This window comes from Lynx rufus, unplaced genomic scaffold, assembly GCF_022079265.1.
Source record: "Lynx rufus isolate CCGP_SWC_20201006 ecotype Redwood Valley unplaced genomic scaffold, mLynRuf1.p SCAF_7, whole genome shotgun sequence".
Classification (NCBI taxonomy): Eukaryota; Metazoa; Chordata; class Mammalia; order Carnivora; family Felidae; genus Lynx; species Lynx rufus.
Window position 1 is genome coordinate 49,307,679 of NW_025814889.1, and position 22,958 is coordinate 49,330,636.

Consider the following 22,958-nt stretch of genomic DNA (forward strand, 5'->3'; position numbering starts at 1 on the left):
CATGATGGCTGAATCGTTGGTCTAACTAAATTCAGTAGCTGAACAGTTGTTTGTCCTGTTTCTATGAATGCTTAATACTTTATATTCATTTTGATTCTGACATTGAAAGATCACACACATATTGAGAAATCACATCATCTATAAGCATTATGCAAATTGAAACTAATGTCTGGATTTACATATATTACCAATACGGCTATAAGTCATACATGAAGCTATATGACTTGCTAATTTGCACTCACTAAATACATTCTTTTTTCACTCTGCATCTGATTTTGGATCTCCTGGAAACATTGATTATCCTTCTGATGAAACTGTACATCTTTACTTAAGGAGGTTTGGGGCTCCGGGATTAAGTTCAAGTCCTCCTTTCATATGTCTCATATGGAAAGGTTTTGAAGAGCCAGACTTTAGAGCTTGAAATGTGAGCGTCCACGAGACATACCATATATTGCACATTCTGCCATTAATTTCTGTGTTTTGTATTGGTTTGAGCAGGATGCTAGCGAAAGCCCTTACCATTTTTGTTCAGAAATGTGGTTGCAAAGGTCAAGATTAGCTACACTCCTGGCCACATAGTTCATGAGAGATGATCTTTGATTTCTGATAGCTTCTGTTTGCAGCTGTTTTTTCCTGTGCTCCATCCAGTGCACTGGAGACCTGCCCATAGTCGTTGTTGAAATAAGTCGCCTTGAACCCTCTCCAACAGTTCTTACACCAGAGGTCTTGCTTGGTTCTCAGACCTGAGTTCTCTCCTCTTCCTAATCTTCTAGGTTTGGTCTCTGTTTCCCAGTGCCTGTGCCACTGACTGGAATGTTGCCCCTAAATCCCCTCCTAGCGCCAGGGCTCTGCAGGCTACTGCTACACTTTCCTGAGGTTGGCGTCCTCATCCTTCACCTCCCGGAGATGCCCATTACTAACGCACCCTATTCTTCCTTTAGAATACCTGTTATGGGTTTAATTGTGTCCCCCCCAAAAGATATGTTGAAGCCCTAGCCATCAGCACTTCAGAATGTGACCTTGTTTGAAAAGAGGGTCATTGCAGGTGTAATTAGTTAAGATGAGATCAGACTAGCCTAGCGTGGGCTCTTAGTCTGACTGGTGTCCCTGTGAAAATTCAGCTGTGTTAAGACACAGACAAACAGAGAGAATGTCACGTGGTGACAAAGGCAGAGCTTGGAGTCATACAGCGGCAAGTGAGATTGCCAACAAACCATCAGAATCTAGGAAAAGGCAAGGAGGGATACTCTTATATTCCTCTACAAGTGACAGCGGCCAGAGGTCCCTGCTGACACCCTGATTTGGGGCATATAGCCTCCAGAGCTATAAGACAATTAATTTCTGTTGCACTAAGCCACCCAGTTTGGGGCACTTTGTTATGGCGGCCCTCAGATGAACGCAGAGCCTCACTAAATACTTTGTTCTAAATCCCGTGCCCTTTTGTGTTCATCTGGAAACCAGCCAGACCTTGCCCCATTCCACTGAGCCTTTTACTTGCTACAGATGGCACTGCTTCTGTCAACACCACTGGTCCCGCTGTTGCTCCTCACTTCTTCTGTAGTCTAGTAATCTCACTCACCTGATTCTGATGTCCACCCTGTCCCAAGTGCTTACCACCTGCTGACATTGTTACAGACTCTAGAGTCAGAATACAGGTTGTGGTCTTCTCTGAAGATTAATGTGCATGGGATGGACTGGATATGTTCTCCCAGAATTGATATGTGGAAGAAGTGGGGTCTTGGGACGGTAAGTAGGGTTAGACAAGAAAGACCACGTGAGCACACAGTGAGATGGTGGTCATGTGCAAGTCAAGAGAAGCCTCAGAATGAAATCTGCCTTGTCAGCACCTGGCTTTTGGACCGTGGGAAATGCATTTCTGTGGTTTAAACCACCCTGCCTATGATATTTTGCTATGGCGGCCTGAACAGACTAATACAGTGCATGTGTTTGGGCTTTGCTTTCCAAGACCTGCACGCTTCAAACACAGCCCACACGACAGAGACTGCCATTGGGTTTTGGGGATTGCATTCGTTCCTTAGGGCCTGCCGTAACAAATTATCACAATCTTGGCAACTTAAAACTACAGAGAAGTATTCTCTCACAATGCTAGAGGCCAGAAGTCCAAAATCAAAGTGTTATCAGGGCCGTGTTTCCTTTGAAGGCTCTAGGGGAGAATCCTTCTTTCCTCTTCCAGCTACTGGTGGCTCAAGGCACTCCTGGGCTTGCAGCCTGCATGACTCCAATCTAGGTCTCCATCGTTATGTGGCCTTCTCTTCCCTCCTCCAAGGACACGTGTTGTTAGATACAGGGCTCACCCAGATAATGCAGAATAATCTCATCTTATGATCCATAACTACATCCGCAAAGCCTCTTTTTTCATAAGGCCACAACCACAAGTTCTAGGGGTTAAAATGTGGACACATCTTTTGGGGAGCCACCACTGAGCCCAATGTGCAAATGACTACATGGCCCAGGGGAAAAAAACACAATAAGTTGTGACAGAAACAAAACTGGCAAATGAAAATTCAAAAATGATTTATGTTGGTTTCGGGCCATCACCTCATACTTTGCCTTTATGAAGATTTAAGCCTCTGGAGTTTCCATATGGTTGGAAAGAAAATAACTACAAAGCCACTGAACCAGAAACTGAGTATTTGATTTTCCACTTAGTGACAGGCTAAATTACAAAAGATGGTGAAGCATTTTGTGTATACGCTCCTGTTCCTGCTTTGCTACGGTTCAGCTCTGGCAATTTACATTTACAGTGTTCAGACAATTAAACCTCTCTTATCAACTAAGGGCATTTACAGCAGGGAGACAACACACAATTAAAGTTCTATCATTCAGTCAGCTTCCATATGTGCTACAGCTCTCAGCTCCAATCTGTTTCCACACTTTTCCTTTGTATCTGAGGCCTCTTCCTGTGGCTCGTCAGTCTGTCCTCAAAGCAGGGGATTTGTGGGGAAAGTTGTCGGTCTGGTAGTACAAATGGCAAAGGAGGGAGAAACTATGCATACAGGCAAAGCAAAACAAAGCATCATAACACCAGCATTTCATAATCGTTATCAATAGGGCTGTATTTTTTTTAATGTTTATTTATATTTGAGAGAGAGAGAGAGCATGAGTGGGGGAAAGGACAGAGACAGGATCCCAAGCAGGCCCTGCACTGTCAGCTCAGAGCCTGACATGGGGCTTGAACTCACAAACAGTGAGATCATGACCTGAGTGAAAGACGCCCAACCGACTGAGCCACCCAATAGGTGGTGCCTGGTAGTACTGTATTAATATTTGTTGAGTTTAATCATTCCAGTGGATAGTCGCTATACGTGACTGAGGGATGGAGGTATTTATTGTTAGCCTTATCTTACAGAATACTAAACTGATGTTAACAAGAACTGAACTACTTTTCTAAGACCCTACCATTTATAAGTGGTACAACAAAATATGCCATATGTTTTGGCAAACTATCTATAAAGACACTCTCTAAAGGAGGTAGATTTCCAAAATATTTTAGGCAATGGATGCATCATCTAAATAAGCTTATTACTGCCAAGAGGAACTAACCTAAAAATACCTGATTTGGTTTAAAGTTGATAAAAATAAATGATTTTCCTACAAGAAAAATACAGTCTTTGAAAACCCTTTAAAATGGAAAACCACTTACAAAGTGACAGTGACAAGCTTCTGTTTAAAGGCATTTACCAAGCATGTATTTTGCCTGAGTGGAAAAAAACCCATTTTGTGAATGGAGGATCAAAGTCAGCGTGGCTTGTCTTTAAGGTTGGCTTCAACGTGGGCCAAGGAACTTGAGATTTTGTGATGTTAAAAAAGCCAAAAAGTGTTGGGACGCTTGGGTGGCTCAACTGGTTGAGCATCCAACTCTTGATTTTAGCTCAGGTCATGATCTTATGGTTTGTGAGATTGAGATCTGCGTCCAGCTTCACATAGCGCTGAGCGCAGAGCCTGCTTGGGATTCTCGCTCTCCCTCCATCTCTCCCACTCCCTCACTTGCACGTGCATGCTCTCTCTCTCTAAAAAAATTTTAAAAATAAGCCAAAAGTGTTGCAGAATTAAAGGAGGAGAGAAATATGAGCGATTCACGTCAATCCATTCGTGCTGACCACAGGTTTGCATCCCAGGGCCAGTAAGCACATTCAGCTGTCAAGGACCTTTTATGGGGAAGCAGCAAAAGACCCAAGAACTTTATTTCCTTAAAGCATATGCTTTGCAAAAAGCACTTAAATCCAGACAGAAAGGCCATGAAAGAGATATGCCTGGTCAGCCTCTCAAAACATCACCAGTGTCTCCAACTCCCTACTGAAGTCTTTCCAAGAGTCTCCAAAATTCTTCCCCAGATATGTATTCCTCCAGCTTATGATTCATTGAAGTAAAAATTGGGAGGAATTATGAAGAGTTAAATGTGTGTGCAACGTTAACATACTATACGAGTAAAAAAACTTACAGCAGGTGGTTTCTCTACCGCCTCACTGAATAGTATTATAGAAAGGTGCATACCATACAGATGATTCCATTCACAGATGGTTCTATATGCTGTTGACTAATAGTTCCCTGAAATTTGTTCAGGTATAACCAGACCTGCTGCACTGATTGTGCACTGTTCAATTATATGGAGCGTCATTCACACAGACCAGAGTGAATGATGCCTCCTGGAAAATCCAGGTGACCTGACTAATTGCTTGTTTCCTATAAGAGATGAAAGCTTAGAAGCTGCCCCCCCCTCCTGCATCCTGTAACGTAATCTTTTTGAATTATGATGGTTGTCTATTTATATAAAAATTGCCCTACTAATGCACATTCTGATAAATTGGATTTATAAGAGTACTGATACACACAGACAGGTACCTGGATGTTCCTATTTTCACTGACGGGTTTGCCTACCCATTACTGATTCATCCTTACTGTTGAATTTATTACCAGATATTTAGTGCCTGTAGATCTTATATCTTGTAACACGGAGAATATTCCCTACTCGTTCCTCACTCTTTCTTTTACTACTTCTTGAAGACCTGTTGCCTGCAGGAGAAATACCTCATGGAATAGGAATATTTACATATATCATATAAATTTCAGTTAATACATACTTCCAAAAATCTGAAATGTCTCTGTTTTCAAATTTTCCACACCTTGAATGATACTCATAATTCCTACCTTCTCCACATGATCACTAAACTATCCATTGGAATTAAGTGGTTTTTTTTTTAAGTTTTATTTATTTGTTTTGAGACAGAAAGAGCACAAGCAGGGGAGGGGCAGAGAGAAGAAGAGAGAGAATCCCAAGCAGGCTCTGTGCCATTAGTGTAAAACCCAACATGGGACTCTAATTTATAATCACATGTGAAATCATGTCCTGAGCCAAGATCAAGAGTCAGACACTTAACCAACTGAGCCACCCAGGTGCTCCGAGAATATTTATGTATTATGTTAGTCAGCTGTTCCTCCAGTAATGCTATATAAGCATTATATAGTGTAAATCTCAAAATCTCAGTGACCCACAACATTTTTTTAAATATTTATTTTTCTTGAGAGAGAAAGGTAGAGAGCAAACAGGGGAGGGGTAGAGAGAAAGGAAGAGAGAATATTCCAAGCAGGCTCCACACCATCAGCATGGAGCCCAATGCTGGGCTGTCACTCACAAACTGTGAGATCATGACCTGAGTCGAAACCAAGCGTCAGATGCTTAACCAACTGAGCCAGCCAGGCACCCTGATCCACAACAACATGAATTTATTTTCCTCATTCAAGGGTCTGTAGGACAGTGGACAGGCCGGCTTCAGGCCATGGGTCAGAATTAGGTCTGCTACAAGTGTCTCCTCATTCTGGGGCTAGCAGCCTCCCTGGGTGTTATCACAGCAGATGGCTGCAGCACAGGAAGGCAAACCAAACTGAGCAAGCACGCTTACTGCTTCTGATTGGAATGATTTCTTCCCAAGTTCATGGGCCAACGCAAGTGGAGAACAGTGGCATGGAGAAGCACGCTCAGCCCCGAAAGGGAGCTACTGGAACATCATGTGGAAGGGGGGGGGGGGTGACGCTTCTATTACACGCAGGGAGTGAGGAATAATCCAATGTGAACAATAAGCCAATGTGAACAGTAACCCAGTCCACATCAAGTACGGAAACTCAACTCTATTCTCTGTCATTTACAGGAGTTAAAATTGATTGGACTGGACATTCCACATTTTGCTGCAGACCTTCCACTGAACCGATGTAAAAATCGCTACACAAACATCCTACCATGTAAGCTTATCACTAGAGCCTGTCCTAGTGTCGTCTCTCAAAGGCTGACGGACTGTTACTGCAGATGGAGTAGTTTCCCCAATCTCTGGCTAACCCCAGCTGTGGTCTGGATCCTCAAGGCCGTCTCTGCCACTGCATTGATCCCAATCGTGCTTCTGTGTTACTCAATTCTGTCCTGTGTAGGAAGATTTAATTTCTTTGCTTTCAAATGAATTGTGTCTGAGAAGGAAAGACTGACCATTTGGCTCTTTTTTATCTCTATTTGGATATTAAAAGTCTTAGCCAAACTCGGGGTAAGATAATCTGAGCTCTCATAAACTACTTTCAGTCAACTCCCTGACAACAGCAAGAGTGCGGTGTATTAAAATACCTCCTCTTTCTTCTGGCAGGTTCTGCTGTTGCTTAGCGTTTTGTAATAAAGCCAACATTCAAGAGAAGAGTAATATAAAGTACTTATAGGACAATTAAAATACATTCCAATAGAGATTTAACTTTCTGCCATACTGGGTAGAGGTGGGGGATGCTGGGAGAAAATGGAGATTGGGAAAGAAGAGAGGTGAAAAAGCTCTAGAAGGACAACCCTTCCTTGATCAGGCTTCTTGATAAAATTGGGTAGTGTCATCATTTACACTTTTACATCTATACACATTTCAGAATTTACTTTTCTCATCTGAAGTCTGTTTGCACAAAGTCCATGCAACCCCATCTTCTCTGGGTTTCCCAAAGGCAGTGGATTCTCTGGATGTGTTAGGGGACATGGAAATCATGGATTTAGGCTACATTCTACAGCCTTCCATACAACCTACCAGATACCTTAGTTCCTATAAATATCCTACACAATCCCCCTGAGGCCTGGAGACAAGGACAGGGAAGCTGACGGGGAGGAAATGGTGATTGCGAGGTGTTTCTATATTTATTTAAACAAAAAAACTAAGATTGAGGTGTGGCCGAAGTATCAGGCTAAAGTAAACGTGGGCTGCTCCAACTTGCTATTGGTTAGAGAAAGTTAAGGCAATCCTTCTTTCCACTCGGAGTTTTGACATTGTTTCTTCTTATTCTTTACAGATGACTTTAGCCGAGTGAGATTAGTCTCCATGAATGAAGAGGAAGGCGCAGACTATATCAATGCCAACTATATTCCTGTAAGTAAAAGACAATAAAAAATTTTTAAAACCAGGCGTCCAAATTCTAGCTCAGACACAGGAGGACTATTAGAGCTATACATATACGTCAAACAGTTAAAAAGAGAGCCACTCTCCACCTGGCTACCCAATTCTGAAGAATTATCCTATTAATTCCCAGTATCCCACTTCAGAATAACAAATAGGGGGGAAAGCCCATAGATTAGTAATGTTCATGTTTCTTTGTAAAGAGTGAAAGTGAAAGTAAGTAATTATATTAAACATCATCTTTTTTTGTGTTTAAACTTCAGTTTTGGGGTGCCTGAGTTGACTCTGTTGATTAAGTGTCAGACTCTTGATTTTGGCTCAGGTCATGATCTCAAGGTTCATGAGTTCAAGTCTTGCGTCGGGCTCTGCCCTGACAGTGGGGAGCATGCTTGGGATTCTCTCTCCCTCTGTCTCTGCCCCATCTCTCTCTCTTCCTCTCTCTCTCTCTCTCTCTCTCTCTTTCTCTCTCGAAATAAATAAATAAGCATTTAAAAATAAATAAATAAGCTTTGGTTTTGGCAACGCAACTCAAAGGGCTCCACCTGAGCCCCTATTTTAAAACTAGTGACTGTTCTCATAAAAAGGTGTGAGTGCGATTGTATGTATACACTTCAGAGAACAATGCTTACAATCACGCAGACCTACATGGGTCAGTTACTCTTATTACCTCTTTGATGAGAAAGGGAGGAACCATTACCTAGGTGTGTGATCCTTTGCTAGGCTTATCCCCAGTACATTTTCAGTTTTTTTTCATTTGTGCGGAACAGCATTTGGTGTTGACAGTAGCTTCTTGGGTGACCGCTTTGTCACTTAATCTTTCAGGGATACAACTCACCCCAGGAGTATATTGCCACACAGGGGCCACTGCCTGAAACCAGAAATGACTTTTGGAAGATGGTGCTACAACAGAAGTCCCAGATTATTGTCATGCTCACTCAGTGTAATGAGAAAAGAAGGGTAAGTGTCTAATGGGGCTGTTCCCACTGGCAGCAAAATCTGTACCAGCCAGGGCTATGGCTGGAGTGCTTACTATGTACCAGAAACTTCCACTTGCTTCTTTTATAATGCACACAATAATACTATACAGTTCTTCACAGGCAAGTACAGTAAAACCTTGGTTTGTGAGCATAATTCGTTCCAGAAACATGCTTGTAATCCAAAGCACTTGTGTGTCATGCGACTTTTCCCATAAGAAGTAATGGAAACTCAGATGCTTTATTCCAGAACTCAAAAAGATTCATATAAAATGATTACAATACTATAATATAATCCAAACTAACAAGGAAAATACAAACTATAAAGAAAAATAACAAATTAACCTGCACTTACCTTTGATAACCTTCGTGGCTGGTGTGAGGGAGACCAGAGAAGGCAGGGTTATTGTGTAGGACAGCTTTCACTATCACTAACAGATGTTGACCACAGTACAGTATGAATAAACTCTTGTCACATACTGTATTTAATGTAACTGTCAGTAAGGCAGCGGAGGAAAGGGTCTATATCTGCAGGCAGCCTGACCTAGAATGAACCAAAGCATTCCTAAGCTTACTCTTGTATAGAAAAGCAAAGGACTGTCCATAAGTGCTTTGAAGTGACAAAAAATACACTAAGGCCAGTGTGGGCACCTTCCAACATTCTGAAAAATCACTGATTTCTGCCAAACACCGCGGCCTGAGACTGAGCATCTGAGCACGGGAGACCATGCCCACAATCCCGAGCGAGAGAGAGAGAGAGAGAGAGAGAGAAAGAACCATTGGCTCAGTTGTGATCATGTGACATCCAGCATCACATACTACTCATATGGCAAGACATTGCTCATTTATCAAGTTAAAATTTATTAGAAGTGTTTGTTCCTCCTGCAGAACACTCACAGAACAAGTTACCTGCAGTCCAAGGTTTTACTGTAATTTTGTTTTCTCTAAGTGAGCACGGACTATTTCTTTCCTAGCCTGTTTGTTTTGAAAGGTTGTGTGCAGGGTGCCAGGATGGCTCAGTCGGTGAAGCATCCAACAGTCAGCTCAGGTGATGATCTCAAGGTTGCAAAGACTGTTCGAGCCCCGTGTCCGGCTGTGCGCTGACAGCTCAGAGCCTTAAACCTACTTCAGATTCTGTGTCTCCCTCTCTCTCTGCTCCTCCCCTGCTCAAGTTCTGTCTCTCTCCCTCTTAAAAATAAATAAACATTACAAATAAATAAATAAATAAATAAATAAAAGATTGTGTGCTATTGTCACCTTAGGTGAAATGTGACCATTACTGGCCGTTCACGGAAGAACCCATAGCTTATGGGGACATCACCGTGGAGATGATGTCAGAGGAAGAACGGGAAGACTGGGCCTGCAGACACTTCCGGATCAACTATGTAAGTCAGGTGGCTGTCCCCACGCTGAGGGACACCGATGTGTCAGAAACCAACCCCCTGTCATGTAAGACTATGAGCTCTTCCAGCTTTGCAGCACTGCTTTCTTCAATAGATAAATCCCACGTTTAGTGTATTTATTTCCAGTTTTATCAGCAGTGCTGTGTGGATGAAATGGTAGGCCTGGAGACCCCAAGGAGATGGAATAAAAAGTCTGCACCTTTCCATCTCAGATCAGCCCAGGGCAATAGGAGACGCAGGGCACCACTGCTCACCAGTTACAATTGACAAGTTCTCATTACTTATACTAATTATGGATGGGTATACTTAGGATATATAAGGCACACTTAAATTTTAAACTAACACCTAAACCATGATATAGTAGTTTGGGTTTGGTTTTCTTTGGCTTTTTTCCTTATTTTTTGTTATGGTTTGGCTTTTTATTATTTCAAAGCTATTTCTTTTTAATCATTGTTCCATATCTCTTTTCAAATGCTATTGATTTCTGAATATTACCATGTTAGAAAAGTCTAGAGGCACCTGGGTGGCTCAGTCGGTTGAGTGTCCGACTCTTGATTTCTGCTTAGGTATTGATCCCAGGGTCGTGCGATCGAGCCCCATGTCTGACTCTGCACTGACAGCATGGAGCCTGCTTGGGATTCTCTCTCTCTCTCCTTCTGCCCCTCTCCCCTGCTCCCACTCTCTCTCTCTGTCTCCCTCAAATAAAATTTAAAAAAGAAAAAGGAAAGTCTATTTGTCCTGGGTCTGCTACTTCTCTGAAGATTAGGCTTCGAGCTCATGCCCAACGTTTGTGTGCCAGGCTGCGTGCCCCTGTCAACCAATCACCCTTCTTCACACACAGTAGTCCCAGAAAATAGGAGGGAATGTTTCTAGTACTCACTTAAACATGCTCTCTGTTGAGGACACCATTCAATAGGAAAGTCCTCAGCACAATGTTCTCTGCCTAGAAACAACACTTCCTAACTGTATACGTCAGGGGTTCAAGACTGGGCTATGGACAAATTGACCACTGCTTGTTTTGTAAAACCTATGAGCCAAGAATGAGTTTTAAATTTTTAAATGCGTGAAAAAAGAAAAATAATATTTCACACCAAATATGGAAATTATATGAAATTCAAACGTCAGTGTCCACAAATAACATTTCATTGAAACATGGCCACATGTTTGCTTACATATTGCCCATGAGTTATTTTTGTGCTGCATCAAGCTTGAATCGTTGGAACAGAGACAAATGACCCTTAAAACTAAAATATTTACTCTCTGCCCTCGACAGAAAATGTTTGGTGACCCTTAACATGCACAATAGAAACAAATATTGTCCCTGTCAGTGCAGCATAAGTACTCATGAACTAGCCACTTACTATATTTGCAAGTTAAATCACTTCTTAACCACTGGTAGTTAACAATGACTTTTGTCACAATGAGAATTTGGGCAAATCCCTAGCAGACAGCTTCATGCTGTTCCTTTTCTTTGAAATGGCCATCTCCTCCCTAAACACATTCCACCCAGAGTTTCAGCTCAAATGTCACCTCCTTTGTTAAGCTTTCTGTAGTCTCTAGACAACTTTATTCCTTTCCCCCTCTGCTCTGTCTCACCTACTGCTCTATCGCAAGACATCAGAGATGGCTGCAGTTCTCTCCCTTCGTGTCCGCCTCACCCAGTATGCTGTGAGCTTGGGAAGCAAGTACCCCGTTTTAATAAGCTTTATAATCCCAACCCTTAGCCACTTATAAAAATCTTTGTGGAATGAATAAATCAGTGAATGAATGAAGGATTTCAAAAATAATAAAGCACTTGAAAAGACCTTCCATCAGAGAAAATACTTGAAAATCTGAATGCCATTTGAATCCTGCTTTCTTTTTTGGTTATTATAGCTGGGAAGCCAGTGTAAACTGCTGGAAAAATGTAGAACAAATATTTCCCTAGGTTTGGATTCAGGAGACAAGAAACTGCAGAGCACAAGACAACACCTGTTCCCATACCTGTTTCCTTGGCAGGGAAGAGTCACAGAGATCACTGTATGATCAATACTATGCTTCTTGTCCTTGGTCTTTTTTTTTTAATTTTTTTTAACGTTTATTATTATTATTATTATTATTTTGAGAAACAGAGAGAGACAGAGTGTGAGCAGGGGAGGGGCAGAGAGAGAGGGAGACACAGAATCCGAAGCAGGCTCCAGGCTCTGAGCTGTCAGCACAGAGACTGACGCAGGGCTCAAACTCATGAAAAGCGAGATCATGACCTGAGCTGAAGTCGGACACAACCGACTGAGCCACCCAGGGGCCCCTTCTTGTCCTTGATCTTAAATTATGACCTTTCAATGACAATCATGTGAAGGGCTTGAAACATAAGAATAAAATATTGAGTAATAGTGCTTTCTGGTAAGATTGTTTATACGGTAGACACAGTCACGAGCATTTGGTCCTAGAGTGCCCCCTTTTGGCCATAAATGCAGAATCTAAAAGAACATTGTGCCTTGCCAATGAATATGTTTTTCTATTTGTTTCCATTTTTGTTTACACTCTTCTTTATTCCCTCTATATTGATATGTGGAAACTTTCAGAGTACAACCAGATAAAAGTATATGAGTGAGGAAATCGGGGTAAGAGAGATTTTGGAACGGCTAAGATAAGTTTTTCTCCTTCAACAAAGAAAGGAGGAAAATGACCATAGCACACAGTTTTTCACTGTCCAGTGCTTAAAAACTTGGCATGAACTGAGTAATAACTGGAAACTAAAACCAGCAAAACTTTGTCCCCATTGATGTGTGCCTTGCTATCCAGCTTGACCAGGGATCACCCCAATACCTCTGTCTTACAGCTGTAGAGAGACTAACAACAATATAAGCATTGCCTATTTTGGAACCACTTTGCTCATTTTAGCTAGAGACATTTTCAGATCAATTATATATATGCATATACATATATATACACACACATATATGCCTACCATGCACAAGCCTTTGAACTAAGCCTATAATCAGCCTTTGAAGAGAACTAACATTTTTTGTGAGCTTTTCTGGGCAACCGAAGTTGTCTAGTGATTGATTGAGCGTCCTTTGGTCCTCATGGTGTTGAGTAATGGAGTCATTATGCACAATTTATTATGCTTGGGTTACTTTATTGCCATACTTCCTGAAAACAGCAGTGAGAGGGGCAACATTTTTGCAGACTTCATGCTCTATGTGTCTAAGAAAGAGCCCTTGAAGGTGGTGAGGGAGGTACTGCATGTGGCTTGGGATGTTTAGCCTTAAGTGTCTGGGGACAGTGGGTCTAATTGAGTGCTGATTTACTTATGTTTATACAGATCTCATTATGTGTTTATTTATATGCTTTATTTATGCATTTACTTATATTTATACAAATTCTACTCCACCCAAGACCACTGACTCTTTGGAATTCATTCCTCTTTAATGCCTGAACCTAACTTTAGTTTCAAACTCATAACCAGGCCAAATTCTTCCAAATTATGATACAGTATTCCATTCACTGAGGGGATTTTAGGCTCTTGCCAAGTTTGAGGGAAGGGCAGTGAATTAGATCTTTGTTGGGGCCTGGGTTTGGAATATTCCTGACTGTTGATAACAAGAACAGAATAAATCTTTATGCTTACAAATTAGTAGAGACTAAAAAGAGTGAATCTTGAATTATCCTGATAATTACTCAGTTCAGAGGGGACAACAATATATTTGATGTATGGGTTAATATGAATAAGATACATGTACAAAACATACCCACTCACTGGGATTCCCAGAGCCAACCATATATAAATAAATGCCCTGAGCTGGAAGGAAGAGAGTGGTGGAAACTATGGAGTAGTGGTGATGCTTAATATCTGACCGGTCCATCCTTCACAGACATGAGCACACTTAATCTTCCCAACAACCCCTGCGATAGGTCGTATTGTACTCTAACATCTAAAAAGACGCATCTTAGGTATGAGAAACCTGCTGTTCAGCCAGTTTGTCTTGGGTCAGAGCCCAAGACCGGGATTGTCCTATTGGTGAGTTATGGCAAGTATGATCTTGGGTAAAACTGTAAGGGAGCAAGGGAAGCAGGAGAGGACAGGGCAGGGAAGGAGCCAGGCACAGCTGTGGGTTCAGCTGAATTCTAGCCTCAGCTGCATACCATGGGGAGTGTGGGGCATGAACGGCACCTTACAGTTACATGTGCCACTCCGACGTAAGGGGGCCGGCATTTTATACCCCAATTATCGGTCACTCCGTAGCTGTGGACTGCCCTCAGTAGGAGAACACATCCTCTCAGGCGCACTCCAGCAAGGCATTTCCCTTCGTGGAGGGACAACCATGAGGAGGACAGAGCCATATGCTGTTAGCAGCAGCTGGAAAAGGAGCAGTCAGCCTGGCAAAGGGGACCCTATGGGGGAGGGTCACCAATAGCACCTCCCACGGTATTTTTGGGCCAAAGCTGATGCCATTGCTAAACGGCCGAGCCAGAATACACACCCTGATCTGCTTATGCTCTCATCTCCGCACAGGCCTGGATTCGCCGATTTATCCTACTATTTGAAGTTTTAAACAATTAGTATTTTTTCCCCAGGGCCTGCTTTGTGCCAGACACGATCCTCAGAGCTGGAAAGGGAAGCGTGCTGACCAGGAGTGGAACATGGCTTTCACTTCTTAATGGCATTAACTTGTGAGCTGCAGTGGCGGCCCGGGCCAGCTGGCTAGTGGACCGAGAGATTAATGCTCGCTTTGGCTTTTTCTCCTAAAGGCTGACGAGATGCAGGATGTGATGCATTTCAACTACACGGCGTGGCCTGATCACGGTGTGCCCACAGCAAATGCTGCAGAAAGTATCCTTCAGTTTGTACACGTGGTTCGACAGCAAGCTACCAAGAGCAAAGGCCCCATGATCGTGCACTGCAGGTAAACTCATCAGCCGCATTTTCTGTTGCAGCACCACAGGCTTTGCTTTATAAAGGGAATCACCCACCAGTCCATAAATCCCTGAGCACAGTGAATTAACGATTAAATGAATTATGAATCTATAACATTTACAACTCACTGATACCTTACTAGGTACACAATTTACTTATAACGTGGCTTTTCCTATCTCCTATAGCCTATGAGATAGATATTTTTATTCTCATTCTCAGCTGAAAGAAAGAAGTGGGGAGGTTAAGGGACTTGCTCAAATTCGTGCAGCCAGAACGTGGAGGGGTTAGGACTCAACTCCAGGTGCACGGTCTCTAAAGGTCGTGCCTTTAGGTACTGTGTGAAATTACCCCCAGCCTATGAGAGATCCCAAGTGGTTTGTAACATGGCCAACTGCAAGGGCAGATTAAAAATAGCCGATCACAGCCCAGAATAATATTAATAGACATAAAAGCAAGATGAGGGAAAGGAGAAATGAAAGTATTCAGCTCATTCAGATAGACATTTGCCATGATTGCTCTTAGAGATTGTCTCTGAATTTCTAGACAGCTCAAATGAAAGGGGTTGTATGATCTAGCACATTATCCAAAAACAAGGGCCACACTAATTCCTTAGGAGAAACATTATCTTTGAATTTAAGCTTTCTTTCTCACCAAGTGAACCAAATCTCCATCAAAATCCATCAGTCTGACATGATTTCGTTGCAAAATTTTTATGCAACCCCCAAAGAGCATGGGATATAAATATGTTCCCACTGTATGCCACAGATAGAAATGGAATGGGGATGTTAGAGAAGGCACTGGTAGCCATGTCAACCTAAGTAAATAAGTCTATAATCCTGGGTCTAACACCTTGGCCTTTGTGAACCAGAATGGCTAGGGGAGTGTGTGTGTGCGTGTGTGTGTGTGTGTGTATGAGAGAGAGAGAGAGGTGGGGGGGAGGGGTGGGGACAGAGAAAGAGAAGTATGTGTCTGTGTCTGTCCAGAAAGAAAAACACTTTGTAAGCTACCCAGTTTGGGATCAGGGAGGATATTCTTGCGTGAGTTCATCTCACATGTTCACAGGCGTCACCAGACAACATTATCTAGTTTCAACACCATTCTTCCCATGAGCAGATAATAAAAGTGCTCAACCACGCGGTCAAACTCGTGGTTCCTTTCCAAGCAGGAAGCAGCCACAGCTCTGGATGTGACTTTATGGGTGCTCACCCAGAGGCAGAACGTTTTCTCTTAGACAGTAAGTCTTAGGAGGGAAGAGTTGTCTTGTAGAAAAGCAATCTCTGAACTCGAGGCTTCTAGTGTTGGATTTCTCTCCCAGCAGAGACTTTCTTTTTTCTCATTTTACCATAATTCACAATCCGCAGCCTCTCAGTGGTTGGGGGAGAAGAGCTGACTTGAATGTAGAGCTGGGGGCTCTCCTGACCGCCGGTGGGCGGCGGTCAGTGTCAGTCACTCGCTCCACTTTGTTCCGCTCTCTGAGCCCTGGGATTTGAGGACTGGAAGAGACTGAGTCCAAATATCAAATGTGATTTGGAGGCAACTATCTAAAAGATCGCTGGGAGACGGAAGCAGGCCCAGGACCCACCAGAATGGCCGGTGTGCTGTAAGGAAGGTCTGGGATGGAGAACTCAACTTAGGCCTGACGGCACACAAGTTGCTATGGCCCCAGAGCTAGAGCTGGTGTGTGGCATCTCAAGCCGACTTTCCAGCAGGGTGTGTGCGCCTAACTCTGAGGTTACGCAGAACGCTGCAACTGTTTATGTGTATCAGCTCTCCAACAGGCTCTACGTGGAATCATCACTTTCCTCCGGAAGCAGAGGGCCCTGCGGGAGAGAGGGTGTGTGTGAGGCAGTGCAGACCCACATCTCCTTAAGCGAGGTGGCAGGGATAGTCAGAAATGTGCCATCGAACGACACCCCGGACCACAACTGCACACTTCAAAATCGGTTAGGAAAATACTCTCAGGAGTTCTTCCCTTTTCTCAGTGGTGCCACCTGTAGTTTGGGGGGTTTTAAATTGCCAGTTTGTTTGCAACAGCACAGAGGAATATGTCTGAGGAATATGTTGTCTGAACACTCTTTTGCAGTGCTGGAGTGGGACGGACAGGAACATTCATTGCCCTGGACAGGCTCTTGCAGCACATTCGGGATCACGAGTTTGTCGACATCTTAGGGCTGGTGTCCGAAATGCGATCATACCGGATGTCTATGGTGCAGACGGAGGTAGGAGCAGAATCAATACGCATTTTCAAATTTGCCCTGGAATGAGAAACTTCTCATTATTCAATCTCATGTTTCAAAACTGTTGTGTCCATTTTTTTTTCTGCATCCACTAGTCCCAGTTTTTTATTGTGCATGTTCAAACTGCTTCAGGGTATTAAAAAAAAAAAAGATACTAGCATCTAGCAATCTCTTCAGTGCATAGAGCTGGCACTGTTGTTGGCATCATATGCCTTCATAATCCAGAGCACGTGGATGTATCTACGATATCTATAATGGAATAAAGCCTCTTTGAACAGACTGAGAGTTCAGTGAAGGTGACAGCCAATCTGGGTAAATACCACCGAGTGGGGACTATGGAACTGACGTGATTTAATTCATACTTGAAATGCTAGATTTGGTTCAGTTAGTTTGGCATTAGTTTGTCCTCCATAACCCTCTGTCCCAATGCACTTTTGATGATGATCAAGGGCTGATTTATGCTTCCTGTCCCCCTTATGATTTTAAGGCTTTCCAGCTCCCAACCTAGCTGTGCAGCCAGTTCCCTTGGTCTAAATGAATGGATTTATCATTGTAACAACAAGGGAACATCCCCCAGAAATATCCAGCGGTGTTATATGCTCCCTCCTCCTCCTCTTCAGCCAAGCCTTCTCCTCCCTGCAAGCCTCAGAATGCACCCTGGCTGGAGTGGCAGCCCCGGGCCGCTGCCACCACACAACACACACTGCCTCCAAACAGCAACAGGTGTGCACCTGGGGGCGCCCCGAAGCCTACACACAATAGCTTGTTCCTGATCCTAATCACCAAACCATAGTCGCGACTTCTTAGCTTCCAGCTTACAATAATCCCTTTTTTCCCCCAAGGGTGTGCAAGAGGAATGCTTGTAGAGTACAACACAACCAGGCCTGACCTCGTATTCCATTTCCAGACTAAATGCTGCCTTAGTCTTTTTCCTGCTTTTTCTACGGTGCACCACTAGATGTCAGTCTAACTCAAAAAGCGTGCAGCCATGGCTGCTGTTAGTGCCCGGGTTTTTCTCCTCTGCCTCTGTTTGCTCTCCTGCCTCCCCACTCCCACCTTTCCAAGGCTGGACACAGCCGATGGATGGTATTTATTTCTGAGCTATAGCAAGATCATACCACTTTGGAAAGAGTGACCCATTCACACGCAGGTGCCTCATTGATGATGTGTTTGCTTCCTCACTTCCTTGAACCCACTCACATCCCAGCTCTGCTGCCTTCTAATTTACAGTGGTGGGGATGTGAACTAATATTACCTCCTTATCATAAGCTTGAAATGTGCTGGTTCCCCAGAGAAGCCCACTACCTAGTGATTAAACAGTGCTTTATGAATCGGTCCATATTTTTGGTTTCCACTTCTATAAATTTACATCCTCATATGTGGTTTAAAATGTCCCCATTATGTATAGTAATCCCCAGCCTTCAAAGGGCCACTCCTTATTTTAAGTATTTTGGATGTGATGAATTGTCTGCCCCATTGACTTAATTTATGCCTCTTATAACTTTATAGACTTTGATTATAGCCTGTTTGCCTATGGCTTTCCCAATTACAGAATCTTAATCCCCTTTTAAAAACTACCTTCACATGGCCGACCCTCCATCCAGTTCTCAGCGCCATTATCTTTGCTCACATGTGGTAATCGCACAAAGCTAGAGCAGCCTCCATGTGCCTCTCTGCAGAGCTGAGGAAGTATTTTGTTTTTCTCCCTAACGCTCTGGCCCCGCATTTTGGTTGTTTGGCTTCTTTGTTTGGGGCAGCATTTTAGGTTGACATCTCCAGGGAAACGGTCTTTTTAAAGTACAGCATCCCTTCCCTGAACTCTTGTGGGAAAACTCAGTCAGTAAAAGAGGCGGAGGTCACCACAGGTTACTGATTTTTTCCAACTGTTCCAGCTTCTTGAGTTCCCTCAGGATTCTGCAATGGATGCTTTCTAGTTGGAGTTACTTATTTATCTCCATTTTGTTAGTTACGTCTGAAACATCTTGTCCATTTACCTTTATTTTTCATGGCTTCTATGCTCATCATGGTTCAGCCTGTATTTTGAATGTTAGGGTTTTCCTAACATCCTTCTTGAGCCCGTTCATACCCCCCAGACCTTCTGTCTTCTACTTGACTGATGTTAACACGTAAGGAGCAGAGTCAAACAATTATTTTCTTCAGCTTTATCATCCCACAGTACCCCGTTGACACTAATGATTTTCAAGAGGCCAGTTCGGATTCTCTCTCTATAAACCGCCTGCGTGCTGTGTACCGGGTTTCCTCCCGTGGCTGGTTTCTAATTTTCCTGCCTCCTCTAGACTACCCGCCATCTCCATTCCACCACCCCGCCCCACTCAAGCAATTGCAGAAGTTACCGGTTAAAACAGCTGTGTCCTGAGATGCACATTTCACGTCCCGGCAACATGCTGCATGGTCTGCAGTGTTGGCATGCCCTCTTGCCTTTTCCCAACTGACCGGGCACGTGGTCTGGGCCTCTCCACAAGAGCAGGAAGGGCAGTTAGAGAGTAGGGGTGGTGGGGTGAGACCCCGTGAGGGCCTGGCCTCTGTACAACCCCCTTCACCTCTCACAGGCCCTCCATCATCTGTAAAATGTGAATGATGCATTTGTGAATCGTACAGCACACATCATGGAAATATCACCTAGACAAGCACGGTGAAACTGTAAAGGGCTCTGTATGGATGGCATTCACCTCTCCTGGGCTCTCTTCTATTTTTATCAAACGTTTTGTTTGATTTTCTTCTAATAGGCTTTCCCTGGAGGTCAGTGACGGCTTTGCTTTGAGCAGCCATTCTCCTGATCGGCAGCTTAGACATCTCAGGGGCCCTCAAGGATGTGTCTGTAAATAGTCTTTTATTTACTTTGCCTGTGGTCTGTCTACTTTTTTTTTTTTTTTTTTAATTTTTTGACACCCAAGTTTGGCCACTGAACGGTTACGCACTGAAGAGCCAGGCAGTTTCTGGCCTTAACTGTGCCCAGTGCCTGACACAACACCAGAAACAACGGAGTGGTGTGTGATAATGAGAAGAGGTAGCCAGTTATTGATATTATCACAAAATAAGGGAATATATGGGGCGCCTGGGTGGCTCAGTCAGCTAAGTGTCCGACTTCAGCTCAGGTTCATGAGTTCGAGCCCTGCGTCAGGCTCTGTGCTGACAGCTCAGAGCCTGGAGCCTACTTTGGATTCTGTGTCTCCCTCTCTCTCTGCCCCTCCCCTGTTTGGGCTCTCTCTCTCTCTCTCTCTCTCTCTCTCTCTCAAAAATAATAAAAAAATTTTAGGGGCGCCTGGGTGGCTCAGTCGGTTAAGCGTCCGACTTCGACTCAGGTCACGATCTCACAGTCCGTGAGTTCGAGCCCTGCGTCAGGCTCTGGGCTGATGGCTCGGAGCCTGGAGCCTGCTTCCGATTCTGTGTCTCCCTCTCTCTCTGCTCCTCCCCCGTTCATGTTGTGTCTCTCTCTGTCTCAAAAATAAATAAATGTTAAAAAAAAATTAAAAAAAATAATAAAAAAATTTTAAAAATAAGGGAATGTAATTTTTCCAAAGCTTGTTGAAAAATACAGATTGGGCTTAGGTATCAACTCAGTGAGGTTTGAAGCATTAACCTATCTTTTATAAAGTTATACAAAAGACTCCTTAAATCCTGCGAATACCATGACTGGTTTTTATTTCAAGGTTATTTCTAATGGTATTACTTACAGAGATGCTCTAGGCAATGAAGACAAAGTAGAAAGATCATGAAGTTTCTTTGATTTCATGGCACTAAGACAGCTACTCTCCATATGCTGATGCATTTCATCTCCATCTTCAGTCAAGTATAACTTTCATCCAGTTGTGCTTCGATGCTACATATACATATGCTAATTTTACATTCTAATTTTCCACCTAACATTTTGCTCTGTGTATCTATCATCCCAAATTGTCCAAAATTCTACAAATCTCATTTTAAAGACTGAATAGTGTTTCAGTATAGATCTGCTGTAACTTATTTAAACCATTCTCCTTTTAATAGAACATTAATTGGGCTCTTTTCCCACTTGTTTACTATCTGCGTCCAGAGTGTCACTTATTAGCACTTTATTAATAATACTTCTGCCAACCACAGATGAAAACGACGGCTTCAACAAGCTCAAGTTATCATTGAATGTGACTTTTCCCCTTCGGTTTTGCTCACATCATGGATGAAAACCAATTGTTTGAATTTACATTTTTTTATTATGTCGCCATTTTTTGCTTATGGTTTAATATTTCCTCGGTTTACTTCAGAAAATATTTACTAAGCACAAGCTGAGTGCTAGACATTAGGAATAAAAAGATACAGTCCCTGCCTTCTAGGAATATTTGGTCTAATTGTCGATATATTTTGTCAGTTTAAGTGTGTGTGTTACTGATTGGAGGAATTTTAAAGAAAAGTAAAGGTATCGACCTTTCGTCATAATTCTAGAAAATAATTTTCTCTCCCAGTTTCTGGTTTGACCTTTATTTTATTCTTTTCACTTTGTTTCATATACAGTGCTTTCAAAGTTTCATTTGTAATTTGTTACATCGTTTTGAAGTTTAGAAAGTCCTTCCTAAAAGGAATCAGAGAAAAATTAACCTATATTCCCCCCCCCTATATTTTTATGGCTTAATTTAGTAAACTTCCTCGATTTTATTTTGGTGTATATTATGAAGTGATACGCTATTTTTTTTTTCAAAAGAGGCCCATGATTTATCGATTGGACATTTTCTTTAACATTAAGCGGTGATTACGTAAACTCTATTATTAATCAGAATATTTTTACGGTGGATTCTCTTGGATTTCCTAGTGATAAAATTATTTCAGAAATAATGGAACTTGTTTTTTGACATCATGGTATTTAATCCTGCCATAGGATTAAAATAGTCTGTCTTGGCACGTGTTTGCACAAAAATATCTTGTTCTGAAACACGTTTTTGTCCTATGCACCAGGAGCAGTACATTTTTATCCATCAGTGTGTGCAGCTGATGTGGACGAAGAAGAAACAACAGTTCTGCATCAGTGACGTCATCTACGAGAATGTTAGCAAGTCCTAGTTCAGAACCCGGAGCAGTAAGTAGAGAAAAGGCCATCACGGGCACTCTGTCTTAGAACAACAAAAGGCAGCAGTCACCAGTTGTATGGATTCTGCCCCCACGAGTGGGGTCACAGGGCGAGATTAATACCATTGCAGATCTTAGAGCTTCCATGTACCCGGGTTGGTAAGTGTGACATTAGGGGCTTCAGCAACTCCTTGTGACATGACCTTCATTCTCTCCACCTGAAGTTTAAATTGTTCTGATACTGGATCCATGCACGAAATGTCAGGATACTCTCACCCAACTCTATCTAGATATTTTGTGCAAATGTTTTATTGATTACAAGGGTCATACGAGGGGTTAGTTACAAAAAAGACGTGAGCTGGAGCACACATCCCAGAGAAGAAAAACAGTATTGGCAATATTCTCAGCATAGTGGAGTTTAAGAATGCCTTGATCTCATCCATGATGTGAACATTTTCCTGAGAGCTTCCTGAAAACATTAGTAACATGGTTGGTGCCTTGTGCTCAAATTCGACCAGCAGATCAGATTTGGGAGGTGTAAGTAATCTTAGCTGAAGTAACAATATGCCAATTCAAGTCAGTAAACGGAGTGTGAAATGTATCTGACTACACTGAGGTGGGGGTGGGGGGACCATTCACAGGGTGTGGAGAAGGTAGCTGTGCATTGTGGCAGGAAAATGGAAGGATAAGTAGCGTATGGACCAGTGGGTAGCAAGGTAAGATTAGCATTCTACCTTTCTATCCATCAAAAGACAGAAAGCCCGAAGAGGCAGGAAGGATAAAGACTAAGACAGAGACAAATCTGCGGAAAAGGGAAAGATATTTAGATCCACAGGAAAGGCTTACACAGAGAAAGATGTACAGATAAACCTATGTCACAGAGCTGTCCGTGTGTGGCTTGACCCTCCCAGACCGCTTACTCTCTCTTTCAATCTCTCTCTCTCTCTCTCTCTCTCTCC

At 42.8% G+C, this 22,958-nt stretch overlaps 1 protein-coding gene across 1 annotated transcript in view; it reads left to right on the plus strand.

The window, feature by feature from the left end:
* Positions 1–21,993, plus strand: part of PTPRO (protein tyrosine phosphatase receptor type O) — a 107,444-nt gene extending 85,451 nt beyond the window's left edge. The window contains exons 20-26 of the mRNA XM_047066330.1: positions 6,168–6,258; positions 7,324–7,400; positions 8,250–8,384; positions 9,664–9,786; positions 14,539–14,693; positions 16,788–16,923; positions 21,889–21,993. Coding sequence (XP_046922286.1) covers positions 6,168–6,258; positions 7,324–7,400; positions 8,250–8,384; positions 9,664–9,786; positions 14,539–14,693; positions 16,788–16,923; positions 21,889–21,993 — 822 coding nt within the window. The remainder of the gene's footprint in view (positions 1–6,167; positions 6,259–7,323; positions 7,401–8,249; positions 8,385–9,663; positions 9,787–14,538; positions 14,694–16,787; positions 16,924–21,888) is intronic.
* Positions 21,994–22,958: the final 965 nt, after the last annotated feature.